Below are 16254 nucleotides of genomic sequence, written 5' to 3' on the forward strand. Positions count from 1 at the left end.
TTTAATTAAAAAAAATTTTTTTTGCGGTATGCAGGCCTCTGACTGTTGTGGCCTCTCCCATTGCGGAGCACAGGCTCCGGACGCGCAGGCTCAGCGGCCATGGCTTATGGGCCTAGCCACTCTGCGGCATGTGGGAACTTCCAGGACCAGGGCACGAACCCGTGTCCCCTGCATCGGCAGGCAGACTCTCAACCACTGTGCCACCAGGGAAGCCCTAGATCTAGTAGTTTTTGTGTGGAGTCCTTAGGGTTTTCTATGTTCAGTATCATGTCGCCTACATATAGTGAAAATTTTATCTCTTTCCTTCCAGTTTGGATACCTTTTATTTCTTTTTCTTGTCTGATTGCTGTGGCTAGGACTTCCCAATACTGTGTTGAATAAAAGTAATGAGAGTGGGCATCCTTGTTCCAGATTTTAGCGGGAAGACTTTCAGCTTTTCACTGTTGGCTATTATATTGGCTGTGGGTTTGTCATAAACAGCTTTTATTATGTTGAGATATGTTCCTTGTATACCCACTTTGGTAAGAGTTTTTATCGTGAATGGATGTTGAATTTTGTCAAATGCTTTTTCTCATCTATTGAGATGATCATGTTACTTTTTTTCTTTTTTAAAATTTATTTATTTTATTTATCTTTGGCTATATTGTAAAGCCTGCTGCACGTGGGCTTTCTCTAGTTGCAGTGAGTGGGGGCTACTCTTAGTTGTGGTGCACAGGCTTCTCATTGCAGTGGCTTCTTTTGTTGTGGAGCACAGGCTCTAGGTGCGTGGGCTTCAGTAGTTGTAGCATGATGGCTTAGTAGTTGTGGCTCACGGGCTCTAGAGCATAGGCCCAGTAGTTGTGGCACACGGGCTTAGTTGCCCTGCAGCATGTGTGATCTTCCTGGACCAGGGATAGAACCTGTGTCCCCTGCGTTGGCAGGCAGATTCTTAACCACTGCTCCACCAGGGAAGCCCGACCATGTGGTTTTTGACTTTTGTTAATGTGTATTACATTGATATGCATATGTTGAACCATCCTTGTGAACTTGGAATGAATCCCACTTGGTCATGGTGTATGATCTTTTTTATGTGTTGCTGGATTTAGTTTGCTAATATTTTGTTGATAATTTTTGCTTCTATATCAAAGATATTGGCCTATAATTTTCTTTCTTGGTGGTATCTTTGTTTGATTTTGGTATCAGAGTGATGGTGGCTTCATAGAATGTCTTTGGGAGTGTTCCCTCATCTTCAATCTTTTGGAAGAGTTTGAGAAGAATTGGTAGAAGTTCTTCTTTGTATGTTTGGTAGAATTTGCCTGTGAAGTCATCCAGTCCTGGACTTTTGTTTGTAGGGAGTTTTGGGGGTTTTCTTTGTTTTTCTTTTACCACACCATGCAGCATATGGGATCTTAGTTCCCTGACCAGGGATCAAGCTCTTGCGCCTTGCATTGGAAGCATGGAGTCTTAACCACTGGACAGCCAGGGAAGTCCCTGTAGGGGGTTTTGTTTGTTTGTTTGTTTGTTTTTTACTATAGATTCTGTTTCACTTCTAGTGATTGGTCTGTTCAGATTATTTCTTCTTGATTCAATCTTGGTGGGCTGTATGTTTCTAGAAAGTTGTCCATTTCTTCTAGATTGTCAAATATGTTGGCATTATAATTGTTCATAGTATTCTCTTATGTTTTTTTGTATTTCTGCAGTATCCGTTGTGATTTTACCCCTTTCATTTCTTATTTTGCTTATTTGGGTCTTGTCTCTTTTCCTGGTGCACCTGGCCAGAGGCTTGTCAATTCTGTTTACCCTTTCAAAGAACCAGCTCTTGGTTTTATTGATTTTTTTCTTCTATTTTTTAATCTCTATTTTATTTATTTCCTCTCTGATCATTATTATCTCCTTTCTTCTGCTGACTTTAGGTTTTGTTTGTGCTTCTTTTTCTGATTATTTTAGGTGGTGGGTTAAGTTACTTGAGATTTTTCTTGTTTCTTAAAGAAGGCCTGTGTCACTATGAACTTCCTTCTAAGAACTGCTTTTGTTGCATCCCATAGATTTTTATCTTTTTTGGCTGTGCTGCACGACTTGTGGGATCTTACTTCCCTGATCAGGGATTGAACCCGGACCCTCACCAGTGAGAGCTCAGAGTCCTAATCACTGGACCACTAGGGAATTTCCCCATACATTTTGTATGGTTGTGTTTTCATTGTCATTTGCCTCAATGTGTTTTTTAATTTCTTCTTTGATTTCACCATTGACCCATTGGTCTCCATGTAATTGTTTTTTTTTCTTGTTTCTTTTTCTGTTGTTGATTTCTGGTTTCATGCTGTTGTGGTCAGAAGCGATGCTTGAAATAACTCCTATACCCTTAAATTTGTTGAGGCTTGTTTTGTGCCCTAATATGTGGTCAATCCTAGAGAACGTTCCATGTGCACTTGAAAAGAATGTGTATTCTGCTTTTGGGGGGTGTAATGTCCTGAAAATATCAACTAAGTCTAACTCTTCTATTGTATCACTTAGGATCTCTGTTGCCTTATTGATTTTCTATGTAGAAGATCTGTCCATTGATGTGAGTGGGGTGTTAAAATCTACTATTACTGTACTCCTGTCAGTTTCTCCCTTTATGTGTGTGTTTGTTTTATGTATTTGGGTGCTCCTATATTGGGTACATATATGTTGACAAGTGTAATATCCTCTCCTTGTGTTGATCCTGTTATCATTATATAGTGTTCTTTATCTTTCTTTATAGCCTTTGTTTTAAAGTCTATATTGTCTGATATGAGTATTGCGACCCCCCCACTTTCTTGTCATTTTCGTTTGCATGAAACATCTTTTTCCAACTCCTCACTCTAAATCTATGTGTGGCCTTTGCCCTAAAGTGGGTCTTTTTAAAAAAAAAAAAAAAAAATTTATTTATTTATTTTGGCTGCGTTGGGTCTTCGTTGCTGTGCACAGGCTTTCTCTAGTTGCAGCAAGCAGGGGCTACTCCTTGTTGCGGTGCGTGGGCTTCTCATTGCAGTCTTTGGTTGCAGAGCACAGGCTCTAGGCACATGGGCTTCAGTTGTTGTGGCACACAGGCTCAGTAGTTGTGGCTTGCAGGCTCTAGAGCATAGGCTCAGTAGTTGTGGCGCACAGGCTTAGTTGCTCTGCAGCATCTGGGATCTTCCTGGACCAGGGCTCGAACCCAGGTCCCCTGCATTGGCAGGCAGATTCTTAACCACTGCGCCACCAGGGAAGTCCCTAAAGTTGGTCTCTTGTAAGCAACATAGTGTATGTAGGCTCTTGTTTCATCCAGTCTGCCACTCTGTGTCTTTTGATTGGAGTATTTAGTCCATTGACATTTAAAGTAATTATTGATAGATACGTATTTATTGCCATTTTAAACCTTGTTTTCCCATTGATTTTATATTTCTTCTTTGTCCCTTTTTCTTTTTCGTTTTGTGGTTTGAAGACTTTCTTTGGTATCATGCTTATGTTCTCTTCTTTTTGGTGTTTGTGAACCTATTGTGTGTTTTTGATTTGTGGTTGCCCTGTTTTTCAAGTATATTAACCCTTCCCACTTGCTTTAGACTGGTAATCATATAGGTTCGAACACATTCTAGGAAAAAAACATTACATTTTCTTACTGTCCTCCCCCACATTTGATGATTTTGATGTCTTCTTTTACATCTTCATGTTCTTCCTTTTGCTGTTCATTGTGGTTATCATCACTTACACAGAAATTTTCCTTTTTTTAAATGTGTATACGAGCTTACTTAAGTGATTTACTTTCTGATTAGGATTTTCTCTTTTCTATAGATTCTTCTTTTCTATTTAGAGAAGACCTTTCAGTATTTCCCTTAGGATGGGTTTGGTATTGCTGTATTCTTTTAGTTTTTGCTTGTCTGAGAAATTCTTTATCTCTCCTTCTATTCTAAATGATACTCTTGCTAGGTAGAGTATCCTAGGTTGCAGATTTTTCCCTCCCAGGACTTTGAATGTATCTTGCCACTTCCTTCTGGCCTGCAACATTTCTTTGTTTTTTTTCCATAGGCACCTTTTTTTTTGGGGGGGGGGCTACATTGGGTCTTCATTGTGGCATGTGGGATCTTCGTTGTGGCATGCAGGATCTTCTTTTGTTGTAGTGTGTGGGGTCTTCGTTTTGGCATGTGGGATCTTCATTGTGGCATGCAGGATCTTCTTTTGTTGTAGCGTGTGGGCTCTTCATTGCAGTGCATGGGCTTCTTTCTAGTTGTGGTGTGCAAGTTTTCTCTCTCTAGTTGAGGTGCACGGGCTCAGTAGTTGGCGTGGACTTAGTTGCCCCACAGCATGTGGGATCTTAGTTCCCCATCCTGGGATTGAACCTGTGTCCCCTGCATTGGAAGGCAGATTCTTTACCATTGGACCACCAGGGAAGTCCCTGGCCTGCAACATTTCTGTAGAGATATATGTCTTGGTGTAGGTCTGTTTGGGTTTATCTTGTTTTGGACCCTCTGTGCTTCCTGTACTGGGATATCTATTATCTTCTTTAGGTTTGGGAAGTTTTGAGCCATAACATCTTCAATTCCCTTTTCTATTTCTTCTCCTTCTAGGATCCCAGTTATGCGTAGATTGGCATGCTTTGTATTATCCCACAGGTCTCTTATGTTGCTTTCATTTTTTTTTTTCATTTGCCTTTCTGTCTGCTCTTCTGATTGGGTTATTTCCATTATTCTATCTTCCAGGTCACTTGTTCTTCTGCATTATTTGTTCTACTGTTCATTGCCGTTAGCTCAACTTTCATCTCAGTGAATGAGTTCTCTAATTTTTCTTGGTTCCTTTTTATAGTTTCTAGTTTCTTTTTATAGTAATCTGCATTTCTGTCAATACTCCTTAACTTCTTCAGTGTTTTCATTATCTCCTTTTTGAACTTGATGTCTATTAAGACTGAAGAGGTCTGTTTTGTTGTTTGTTCTTTCAGGGGAATTCTCTTGATCTTTTAATTGGGAGTGGTTCCTCTGCTTTTTCATTTTACTTATATTTCTCTTGCTTTATGAGTTGAGGACAAACAATTATCTACTGTGGTTTAGAGGGCTGTTTTTATGTGGGAGTGTTCCTGTGTAGCCTTTGTGGGTTTGATATTTTTTGGTGTGAGGGCTGTTTTTAGCTCGGATGCCTGCCACCTCTTTCCTCAGTGTATGCTAGCTGTTGTTATCCCCTTGCTAGGAGGTGTGACTGGTGTTGTGGTGACCAGAACCTGCACTGGATATTGAGTGGGGCCTCCTCCTTGCTCTTTGGTTTTCACCGCTCTATCAGAGGCTGGGTTTGTTCCCTAGTTGTTGGAGTAGAAGTCCCCAGATGCATTTCTGAGTAATGGTGCAAGGTAGGTGGTATTGGCGTGCTCCCATTGGGAGAGGAGCCACTGACTATTCCTCTGCTAGAGCTGTTCACAGGTGAGTGTGCTCACCTGTCACCCATTGTGCAGGCTCACAAAGCACACTGTTGTTGGCACTGCCCTTGCCCCTGTCTCAACCTTGGGAATGCCATCAGTCAGCCCTGGTGTCCCTCTGACCTTGTTTTCACAAGGCCACCAGTGCAGATCCGTTGAAGTCAGGTTCTAGGACTACAGTAGTTGTGTGCCTGGACCTGCTGTGGGGGCTATGGAGGCAGCTCAGACCCTGGCCCGGCCCAGTCCCCACATGCATGTGCCCACAAAGCCCACAGCTGCTAAGGCCAGATCTGTCCCAGCCATGGGAGGACCTGTTGTCCCTTAGATGTCCTGCAGGTGCTGAATTTACATGGCTGGCAGCGGAGGTGTAAGTCTGCGGCTTGCACAGCTGCAGAGAGAGATTTCAGCCCTACCTCCTAAGTTGCATGGACGCTGGGGTCCAGCTGTGGTTTCAGCTCTGCCTCTGTGTGTGGGCAACCCACTGGTGTTTGCTCCTGGAGCCCGCCAAGGCAGCGGCTGGTTCGCCGGAGCCTGTCAAGGCAGGAGCCCCCAAGGCGGTGGCAGGGGTGCGCTCGCCTGGAGTCTGCCAAGGTGGGGGCTGGCACGTGAGAAAGAGGCTGCTATGGCGGCCTCCATTGCCTCCTCGTGCGCCACTTAACGATGGCACTTCACTTCTGTGACGTGCCTGGGCTTCTTCTGCAAACATCCCCGGTTGCGACCACATCACATTCCAGCCCCTTCAGGCTGTTTCCACACAGCCAACAGCAGCCCTCTCCCTGTTCTGTCCTCTAAACTCTTGAGTTTCAGCACCCAGCCCCTGCCCGTACCAGCAGATGTGCGTCTCAGGCTGGGATGCACAGGGTGGTGGCAGGGCTGTCTGTGCAGGTCTCTGTTCTGCCTGCCACAGACCAGTTGTTGCACTCTCCTCTGTGCCTCTGAAGCTCCCTTTCTGTTCTGGTTGATCTCCCTGCCAGTGAGGGGGCATCCCAGGGTGCAGGAACCTTTCCTTTTTCCAGCTCCCTCCCATGGCCACAGATCCCGTTCTGCTTTCCCTTTTTTTTCCCCCTTATGTCGTACCTGGTCACATGGAGATTTTTCCTGTCCTTTCAGGTGTTTGAGGTCTTCTGCTGGTGTTCAGTAGGTGTTCTGTGAGAACTGTTCCATTTGTAGGGGTATTTTTGGTGTATTTGTGGGAGGAGGTGAGTTCCACGTCCTTCTCCTCTGCTGTCTTGATTGGAGCTCCTGTTCCCTTCTTTTAATTCTATAAGCATGAAATATTGCCATTTGCAGTAACACGTTAGTTACTGGACCTAGAGAATATTAAACTTAGTGAAGTAAGTCAGAGAAAGACAAATACTATATGATATCACTTATATGTGGAATCTTAAAAATAATACAAAAGAATCTGTATACAAAACAGAAACAGACTTAACAGACATAGAAAACAAACTTATGGTTACCAAAGTGGAGAGGGAAGGGAGGAGGGGACAAATTAGGGGTGTGGGATTAACAGATACAAACTACTATACATAAAATAGATAAGCAAAAAGGATTTACTTTGTAGCACAAGGAACAATATTCAATATCTTGTAATAACCTATAATGAATATAATCTGAAAAAATATAACTGAATCACTTTGCTGTACACCTGAAGCTAACACAGTTTTGTAAATCAACTGTACTTTAATAAAAAATATGTATATATATAATGATTCGTTTAAGTTTGAAAAATTAAACAACAAAAAGTTGATACCAAACAGCTAAAAAAAATAACTTTGAAAAACAGGTAGAGTCTGAATCAAATCCATTAAGCCTTTGATGAACACATACATGCAGTTCTTGGTATGGCCAATATATGACAGTTCCCATTATCTTACCCGATAATAGCTGCTGTCAGTGTTTACTGTGTGCCAGGCACTTTATGTGCTGTGATTTAGAATCTTCACACCTCAGTGCTCCGTTTTTCTGTTGAAGAAACTTAGGTTGAGAGTGGTTAAGTAACTTGTCCAAAGTTACACAGTGAGGGTAAAAATAAACAGATTTGAACCCAGGAAAGTTCTCACACTCTGCAGTCTTATCATGTGGCCTAGGCAGAATGCTGCTAGAACTACTGCCCTAGTAACTTTAGATGCTATCATGGCAAATATCGTCACCACAAGAGTCTTTGTATAGCAGTGACAACAGAACCCATTTGTTTTATGAAATACGTATTAAGAAGAGGATGCAGAGAATATCTTAGAATTTTTATTATATTTTTAATCTTTGAAAAGTCTTCCTTTTTACAGATTAGTATGTGATAAGATTTGGACAAGGGAAAAATTCACTGGCATCTGAGCTGGTTGATGTGTAGCTTGAATGTGTAAATTTATATTTTAAACATTAAAGATTGAAAATATTTTTTTCGTTTCTTATCTCAACAGCAAAATAGCACTAGTTTCCATAAAAATATTTTTAGAAATGTTTATAGTTTTTTAGTGCTGCATCTGTATTGTTTAAGAACATTGATCTTTTTGACAAGAAACAATATAATATTTTCCAGTTTAGTATAATGGTCAAACTAAGCAAAATGTAAAGCACTTATTACATCAAACTTGAGCATTTAAAAGTTATTTTAGAGTAAATACTAATTTTAAAATACTGAGAAAAAAAGAAAAATTAGTCATTTCATCCTAAAATAGCTTTTGTAAATATTTTACTGTATGTCTTTTGGGTCTTATAGAAAGTTTTAAACATAGTTGTAATTGTAGAGTATGTATGTTCTACTTTTCACCTAACACCATAAGGAAGTCATGTTTGTTTGAATGGTTTAAAAATTACTCTTACTGTCTGCTTATTAATATACTTAAATTTAAAAAAATCTTTATGTAAGGAGTTTTCTGTTTTAGAGAAAATGTTTTGAGCCGTGTGGTGGTGGTAGTGTCTAGGGAGGAACAGTAACCTTTCTGGAAAGAGAATCTTTTCTATCCCATGCTCCTGCGGGTCCCATTGTATCAAGAATAACAATAGCCAACGTTTATGGAACATTTATTGTGTTCCTGGCACTGATCTGAGCACTTTCCATGGATTAACTCTAATTTATATAATCCCCTATGAATACGATATTGTTACTACTCTCATTTTGCAGATGAAGAAACAAAGGCACATAGATGTTAGGTAACTAATTCAATCATGTAGCTAAGAAGTAATATTACTGGAATGTGAACTCAGGTTGTCTCGCTCTAGAACCCATGTTTATTGAATACTACATTATTCTGTCTCAAAATGATTGTCTTGTTTAAATACCTCCGTGAGTGTACTCCAAGTATTAGTAAATAGTTTTATATTTATATGTAACAGATTTAAATAATATTCAGTTCAAAGGAATAGAAAAAAAGAGAAAGTGCTGCAGAAAAACACCTCTTTTAGAAGCAAAGAGGAAATCTCTGAAATTTCTTATAAGTGTTAAGTGAACCAACAAAATAGTGAACTCTGTTTTGGGTAGTTTTACTGATATTAGGTTTAGTGGAGATTGCACTTCAGAAAACTCAAAAAGTATCAGACTTAAAACACTCTGGAGTGGCTATCATTTTTCCAGTTTCTCCTCTGAATCAAGTATGTATGTCAAGCACTGTTTTCAGTTGGCATTTGAGAACGAGCCTCATGAGGTGACGCCTGAGAGAGCATTTGGAAACCATGAAGAATTCCATTGCTGTAAGCTGCATTATGATGAGATGTGGATGCTTTTATGTAGTAGATAATCTCATCATACAAGCTCACGTTGGATTACCCACTTGGCACAATTGAAAACAACATGCTATTCCAAGAAAGCCTAAGTGTCTTTAGTTAATGATGGGTGATCCTTTTGAGTCTCTCATTTCCAAAGTGCTTTAAAAGCACTGAAGTACTCTCAGAGAAGCCATCCTAGCATGGATTATGTTGAAAGGGAAGAAAAATGCTGTTCTTTGCTGGAAGTAATGTGGGATTTAATAAATCCTTTGGCTTTGATCTTAATATGTCCTAGAGAGGGGACTTCCCTGGTAATCCAGTGGCTAAGACTCCATGTTCCCAATGCAGGGGACCCGGGTTTGATCCCTGGTCGGGTAACTAGATCCCACATGTGGCAACTAAAGATCCCACACACGGCAACGAAGATCCCATGTGCTGCAACTAAGACCCGGCGCGGCCAAATAAATAAATATTTTTTAAAATTAATACATCCTAGAGAAAAAGATAAGCACATACATGCATGACCTTTGGAGAACTGTTTTTATTTTATTTCGTTTTTATTTATTTGTAATAGAATATAATTGATTTTACAATATTATATTAGTTTCAGGTAAACAACAGCAATTCAATATTTTTATAGATTATACTCCATTTAAAGTTAGTTACCAAATAACAGCTAGATTTTCCTGTGCTGTACAATATATATCCTTGTTGCTTATTTATTTTATACATGATAGTTGGTACTTCTTAATCCCCTTCCCCTGTCTTGCCTCTCCCCTTTCCCCACTGGTCACTAGTTTATTCTCTGTGTCTGTGGGTCTTTGTTACTCATTTGTTTACTTTTTAGATTCCACAAATAAGTAATAATGGAGAACTATTTTTATTAAAACATTATCTTGTGATGTACTCTCTGGATATGCCCCTATCCAGAGTGTGCAGAGTGTCTCTTTACAGGGTATTTATCAAATACCAGGCTTATTGAAAAGTTAGAAGTTGAAGTATGTAAGTTTGAGTCAAGAAAAAAAAGTCACTGAGGTTTTTTTAAAATTAAAACATTTGTTTTCAGCCACCCTAACCATGCTGTATTCCTTATGTTTTATGTATATGTATAGGATTTTTATATTACTGTGGGAACAGGATTGGTGTTTTTGGTGGCATCCATCTTTTTCGCTTTGACACATGACAATACCACAGCTGAACTTGCTGCAATTGTAAGTACCTTTTATCTTTGCTTATTTTTATTTGCTTAGAAATATGGAATTTGGAAAGTACTTGACAGGTTATACAATGAGGGAGAGTGGTTTGTCTTTTATTTTTTAGTGTAATTTGATTAGAGGCCTAAAAGCAAATAAATATGATAGCCTTAAAAACCTAGAACCTGTCTTTAGAATTTGACTGAGTTTTGTTAACAAAAATCCATTGAAGCCACATATGAACTTTATTGCTAATGGAAGTGGTAAAATTGACTTGATTATATTTCTCCCCTTTTTAGTTCAGCAGAAACACACCTACATATCAGGTGCTGTTTTAGGTGTAGAGAATAGACAGGAGAAATGACCCCAAAGTTCAGCCTAGTATAAGAGATAGATAAGTAAATGTTTTTATCTGAAATCCTTGAGGGACCAAATGTTTTTTAGAATTCAGAATACTATGCATTTTAGAAAAGTAATACTGTGCATATACTTTATTACACACCTTCAGAGGGCGTGGGCAGCACCTTGTAATCCAACATACTAATTTTTCTGAAGCATCTGAATATTCACAGTAAAAGAGATAGGTAAAGACTGTAAAGAGTTTTACCTTGTGTCAATTTTGAGTCAAGTAAATCATGAAACTTCGAGTTTTTGTTGCTTTTTGGACTTCAGAATTGCAAATCAAGGATCATGGACTTAATTGAACTTGTGCTGTGAATACGAACAACAACTGGTTACCAAGTCCTCTTACTAGTCAGCTGGCTTCCAGTTAACTCTTTGTTCATAAGAAAATTGAAGTTGTAATTGAACTGTCAGCTAATAGATCATTAAAACTGCTTTTTATGATAGAACAACTCCAAAGGAGTTCAGAGAATTAGATGGCTATAACATATCTACCTGTTTATGTGAACACGGTTTCTTAGTACTCACACGTGTAAAAACAAAACAATAAAATTAATGCTGAACCTTGATGCATTCTAGCAATAAGTAATATTTAGTCATGGATACATGAACCAGTTGAAGAGAAAAAAAGCCTTATGCTTAATTTGTTTGTAATCATATTTTTATTGCAAAAGAGTATGATAGGGTGAATCAGTAAAAGACTTTCTAGTATAAAAATGTATTACTATAAAATCCTGTGGAGGAAGTAAAATAAAGTTGAGGAAATGTTGAGTTCATGGGGGGAAAGAAAGCATGTCCTAAAATTACCAGCTATTAAAAAAAAAAGCTTATTTATGTTTTAATTAGGTGGAATGTCAGAATGTTACAGTATTCAGATCTCATTAGATATATTTAAGAGTGACTGGTGGTTTAAAAGCTCAGTATTTATAATATGCTGGAAATTATCTTCTGCAACTATTTAAATTATGAAAATTATATAGACTTAAATGGGTGAGGGAGCCCATTTTTAAAAAAATTGTGATGTGAGCAGAAGAGCTAGAAGATCATGTGGGCTGTATGCATAGAGGGTCCTGGATGGACCGGAGCTCTCTAAGGTGGTCAGAGATGTCTTCGTAGACAAGATGGCATCTGATCTGCCTTTAAAGTGTCAAATAAATTTGCCAGTCAAATAAGGGGACAGATGCCATCAAGCCAAATTACAGACTCCAGAGTGGAGAAGGGACTTGGGTTTCGAGGGTTGGAATTGATAATTACATTTTGGTTGGATGTGTTGGGGACAGGAGCTCTGTTTGCTTTACAGTGAAACGAGGCAGAATGGAGGGATGGGGTGTGAAGGGCAAGAGACTGCAGCAAACGACAACAAAATGTTAAACTTCATGGAGATGGAGCCTTAGAATTGGGACTTCAGCCGTAACCTACATCGATTTTCTCTTTTTACAGAGCACTTCTTTGGCCCTCTTCCTTAAGGGTTTTTCTAGTGAAGAAGCTAAATTTGCACCATGGTCTTCTGTCTCTTGACAGAATTCTCAGAATGTTTGATTAGATGTTTTAAGAGTACAATGAGGAAGTCATTTAAGGAAGAGGTAGTAGGTAGTGGCATCATGTTGCTGTGTCATTACAGTGTGACAGTGAGCTGGAAAATATTTTTTAGGTAATTGAATCATTTAACCTATGAGTATCTTCAAAATAGAATTTCTGTTTTGATACAAATAACCTTTTCCATTTTTACCTAGGCGTGGCTGCCTGCTCTTCTCATCTGTGTGTCAGTCTAAACCATTGCTAACAATCTGGTGTTTTGTATCATGTTATAGGATTTTGTTTTTCATCTATTAACCTTAACTTCATAGATTGGCACCTCACACATACACACACACACACGACAGGACATTAATATTTTGTGAGACCTTGACTAATGGCCATTATTCTGGAATTTTTTTTTGTAACTTCTTTCCTTTTTTTTTTTTTTTTTTTTTTTTGCGGTACGCAGGCCTCCCACGGCCGCAGCCTCTCCCGTGGCGGAGCACAGGCTCCGGACGCGCAGGCTCAGCAGCCACGGCCCATGGGCCCAACCGCTCCGCGGCACGTGGGACCTTCCCGGACCGGCGCACGAACCCGTGTCCCCCGCATCGGCAGGCGGACTCCCAACCGCTGTGCCACCAGGGAAGCCCACTTCTTTCCATTTTTTGATGACCTTAAAAATTTTTTAACCACTAATGTTAAGAATGATGTGTATAAGATAAATTGATGAATTGTCTTGCTTGTATAAAACACGATCAGAGCCAAGTAGGAAATGTGAGAGTATATTGCAGCATTCCTCATATAATCTTTGCCCCTTTTCCCTCCTCAGGTGTTTGGATTTCTAGCAAGTTTTGTGTTCCTGTCTGACTTTTTCATTATGGTCTATGAAAAACGTAAGGAGCCCCGGCTGAGAAAACCTGAGGCTACTGTTAATGAACCACTTAATGCTTAGAGACTCTAGGGAACAGGTGTTACGTCGCCACTGCGTGGTGCCTGAGCCCTGGCAGAAGCTCTTGTAGAGTCTGTCATTATTAAACCACTTCTTTTGGAGCGGAAGGCAGAAAGGCAGTTTGATCATTATTGATTGGACTGTGTGTCAGTCCCACAAATTGGGCCAGAGGGCTTTTTGTTTTAAAAAATATTTTTTTTTTGGTAACAGTTGAAACTTGTGTCAGATGAAGTTTTGTTTTGCTTTGTTTGGAGGTGAGGGCAATTGTTTCTTTAAATAACATAGCTCAACTGATGATAAATTATTCTGTCATTGTTACTAGGCTTAGCTTTCAAATTATGCTTTATAGCTGTATAAACAGCATAAGTTTATCCATTTAGAAATGGTTTCATTTTTAAATTAATTTGTTTAACTATAACTTTGCTTTTTGATGACTAGATAAAATTTAATGTATATTTAAGAGATCAATATTTTAAATGTTGGTCTAGGTTTTTTCCTTAAAATGTAAAACCCAGGCTTTACTGTATCTCACTCAGCCTTAAAATTATACTGTAACATTTTAGGATAATAATAATTAACTCTTTCTGAAACCTTTTATAGCCTAATAGAAAATGTATGGGAGATGTTGATATTTTACATGTTACAAAAGCAACAGCATCAGTAACCCCATGTTTATACTGTACTTTGGTTGTCAATATCAAGTAAAAAAAAGATCTTTATATAGAAAGATAGAAAAATGGAAGAAACTGCTATCATGACTAAGGACCAAAGATAAGATACACTTTTGCACAATGCAGTGAAAGTAGTTATAAAAGTACGCCTCAACCACTTCCAGATGCCTGAAGAGATGAGTTCATACTAGAAGATAGAAAATGGTTTGTTCCCTTTTGCCATATGTTTCTTTCTACTGAAGTTATAATACAGCTCTGCAGGTTCTGTTCAGTATTTTCTTTGGAGCCAATCTTCTTTTAAAACCCCAATCTTTGATTTTTGATTTGAGAGCCTCCCTTTTCTGTATCCTTATCAGAATGGTCCATGTACTACTTCATCAGGCATAGCTGGGCCTCTGGCTCTGGCTTCCTTGATGGCAGATCCTCCAGAATCTTGGGCCCTTTTAATTGCATAGAGTATATAGCAGGATCTTTAGGGTTCTTGTTCCCACATAGGCATTGCTCTGGTTTCTCTTCAAAGGACACCTTCTTAAGAAAGTGAATATCCAGAGATTCCTGCCCAGTTTAATACTGTTGATGGTGTAAGGGAGTAGTCAAACCATTCTCAGAAGACACTTCATACCCAGTTCTGATAATTTGGAAGAACTGTCTGTTGCTGGCAGGCTTAGAGCCAGCCAGCCAGGACACTTTGAGTAAGACCTTTCTTAAAGTGGACGCTTTTTTTTTTTTTTTTTTAAACGGGGCCTTTCTGACCAGGTGGTTCACAGACTAGACCTTTCTTGTCCTCCTGGTAGATTTTTTTGGACTCAAGACTGTAGGGCTCAGGCAATGAGCCCATGCATCAGATCCTTAAGTACTTTGGTGAAAGTCACCTGGGCTATAGTAGATTTTCTGTCTGAAAGAGTAGAATCATGTTTCCAGTGAGACAGTTTAATGACCTCATCCTTTTAAAATTTCTCATCCGCCAATTGTGTGTAGTAGATGGTTTTCAGATGCAGATGGCCGGACACAGCTTCTGCTCTTACTGACTCAGAACCTTATCCATTTGTATCAGAGCTTGGATGCTGGTGCTAGTGGTGATGTTACCACTACCTGCTTGGGAGATAATGAAACCAATCTTGGATGCTGTATTTACTAGGGGTGCTGTCTGAGAGAGGAGAAATAGGATGGATCTTGGGTTCAAAGATAAGCAGCATATGATAGGCAGGTTCTCAAATTTCACATCCAGCTCTACCGTTGTCCTTTTTTTTTCCCCGGTATGCGGGCCTCTCACTGTTGTGGCCTCTCCCATTGCGGAGCACAGGCTCCGGATGCGCAGGCTCAGCGGCCATGGCTCACGGAACCAGCCACTCCGCGGCATGTGGGATCTTCCCATACCGGGGCACGAACCCGTGTCCCCTGCATCGGGAGGTGGACTCTCAACCACTGTGCCACCAGGGGAGCCACCGTTGTCCTTGCACCCAGCTAGGATTCAGAGCAGACCATCTGGGCTACCTCAGGGTTCCCACTCATGCACTAGGCTGTTGAGTTTGATGGAATGTCCTCTGCTGGCCTCACATCCACAGCATGTTGGCGTGGAACTTAAGCTCTGCTTGTTCTGAGGTTTCACTTCCATTTGTTTCATTGGCACAGAATGGACCTCTTAGCTGGCCACCGAAAGGTGGTATCTTCACTGGTATTTTGGGTCACTCTAGAACCTTTCTTCACATTGCTTTTTACAGGACCCATGACTGATTAGCCTCCGTCTTCTATTGTAGAAGGAGTTAGTTAGGAGTAAAAAGATCTTTGTGGTAAATAAAACTTTCAAGGTGAACTTGAAACCAAAGATACTGTTACTTAACAGAAAAGGGCACACTCAGTAAACTCAAATGTAAAAATAATTTTTATTAACATTTATGGTAAATTTATATTGTACACAAATAGACTTTAGAATGGTTCTTAAAAATTATAAGGGAAATGCACATACAGTACAAAAATTTTATAATTGCTAGACTTCTGTTTGGGGACTGGGAAATGTATTTTTACATTGTTTTTAGCCAATCATTTTTGTATTTAATAATTTTAAATCCTGAGTCTTTTATATCTCTGTGTCAAATTTTGTAGTCTTCTTTTTAAATAAACCCACTTTATTGTTCACACCTTTGTAGTTGTTTAATTATTATAAAATCATGGTGTTTAAATGAAAGCTTTCTCCAGAGTTCTAGGAGTTGGCTCTACACCCTTGGTAAGAATACTGGACTTTGGATCTGCCTGGGCACGGGGCAGGGGCAGAAAAGAAACACATCCAACTCCTACCCATGGGCTGTCCCTCTTCTTGGAATGTTGGAATACACGTTGAAACATTTTTAGGGAGCTGTGTGTGAAGAGTTACAAAGGAATGTTAAGGACTAAATATGCCTTTAAATACTCCCAAAGAAGCAAATTTGGACTCCATCACAT

General features: G+C 39.5%; 1 protein-coding gene across 1 annotated transcript in view; it reads left to right on the plus strand.

Annotated features, from left to right (window-relative positions):
* The window catches only part of CMTM6 (CKLF like MARVEL transmembrane domain containing 6), a 44599-nt gene extending 28645 nt beyond the window's left edge, over positions 1 to 15954 (plus strand). Inside the window, exons 3-4 of the mRNA XM_059077425.2 lie at positions 10195 to 10293; positions 13025 to 15954. Of these exons, the coding sequence (XP_058933408.1) occupies positions 10195 to 10293; positions 13025 to 13147 (222 nt within the window). The 3' untranslated portion in view covers positions 13148 to 15954. The remainder of the gene's footprint in view (positions 1 to 10194; positions 10294 to 13024) is intronic.
* The last annotated feature ends 300 nt before the right edge of the window (positions 15955 to 16254 follow it).

Source organism: Kogia breviceps, chromosome 10 (assembly GCF_026419965.1).
Source record: "Kogia breviceps isolate mKogBre1 chromosome 10, mKogBre1 haplotype 1, whole genome shotgun sequence".
NCBI classification, from domain to species: Eukaryota; Metazoa; Chordata; class Mammalia; order Artiodactyla; family Physeteridae; genus Kogia; species Kogia breviceps.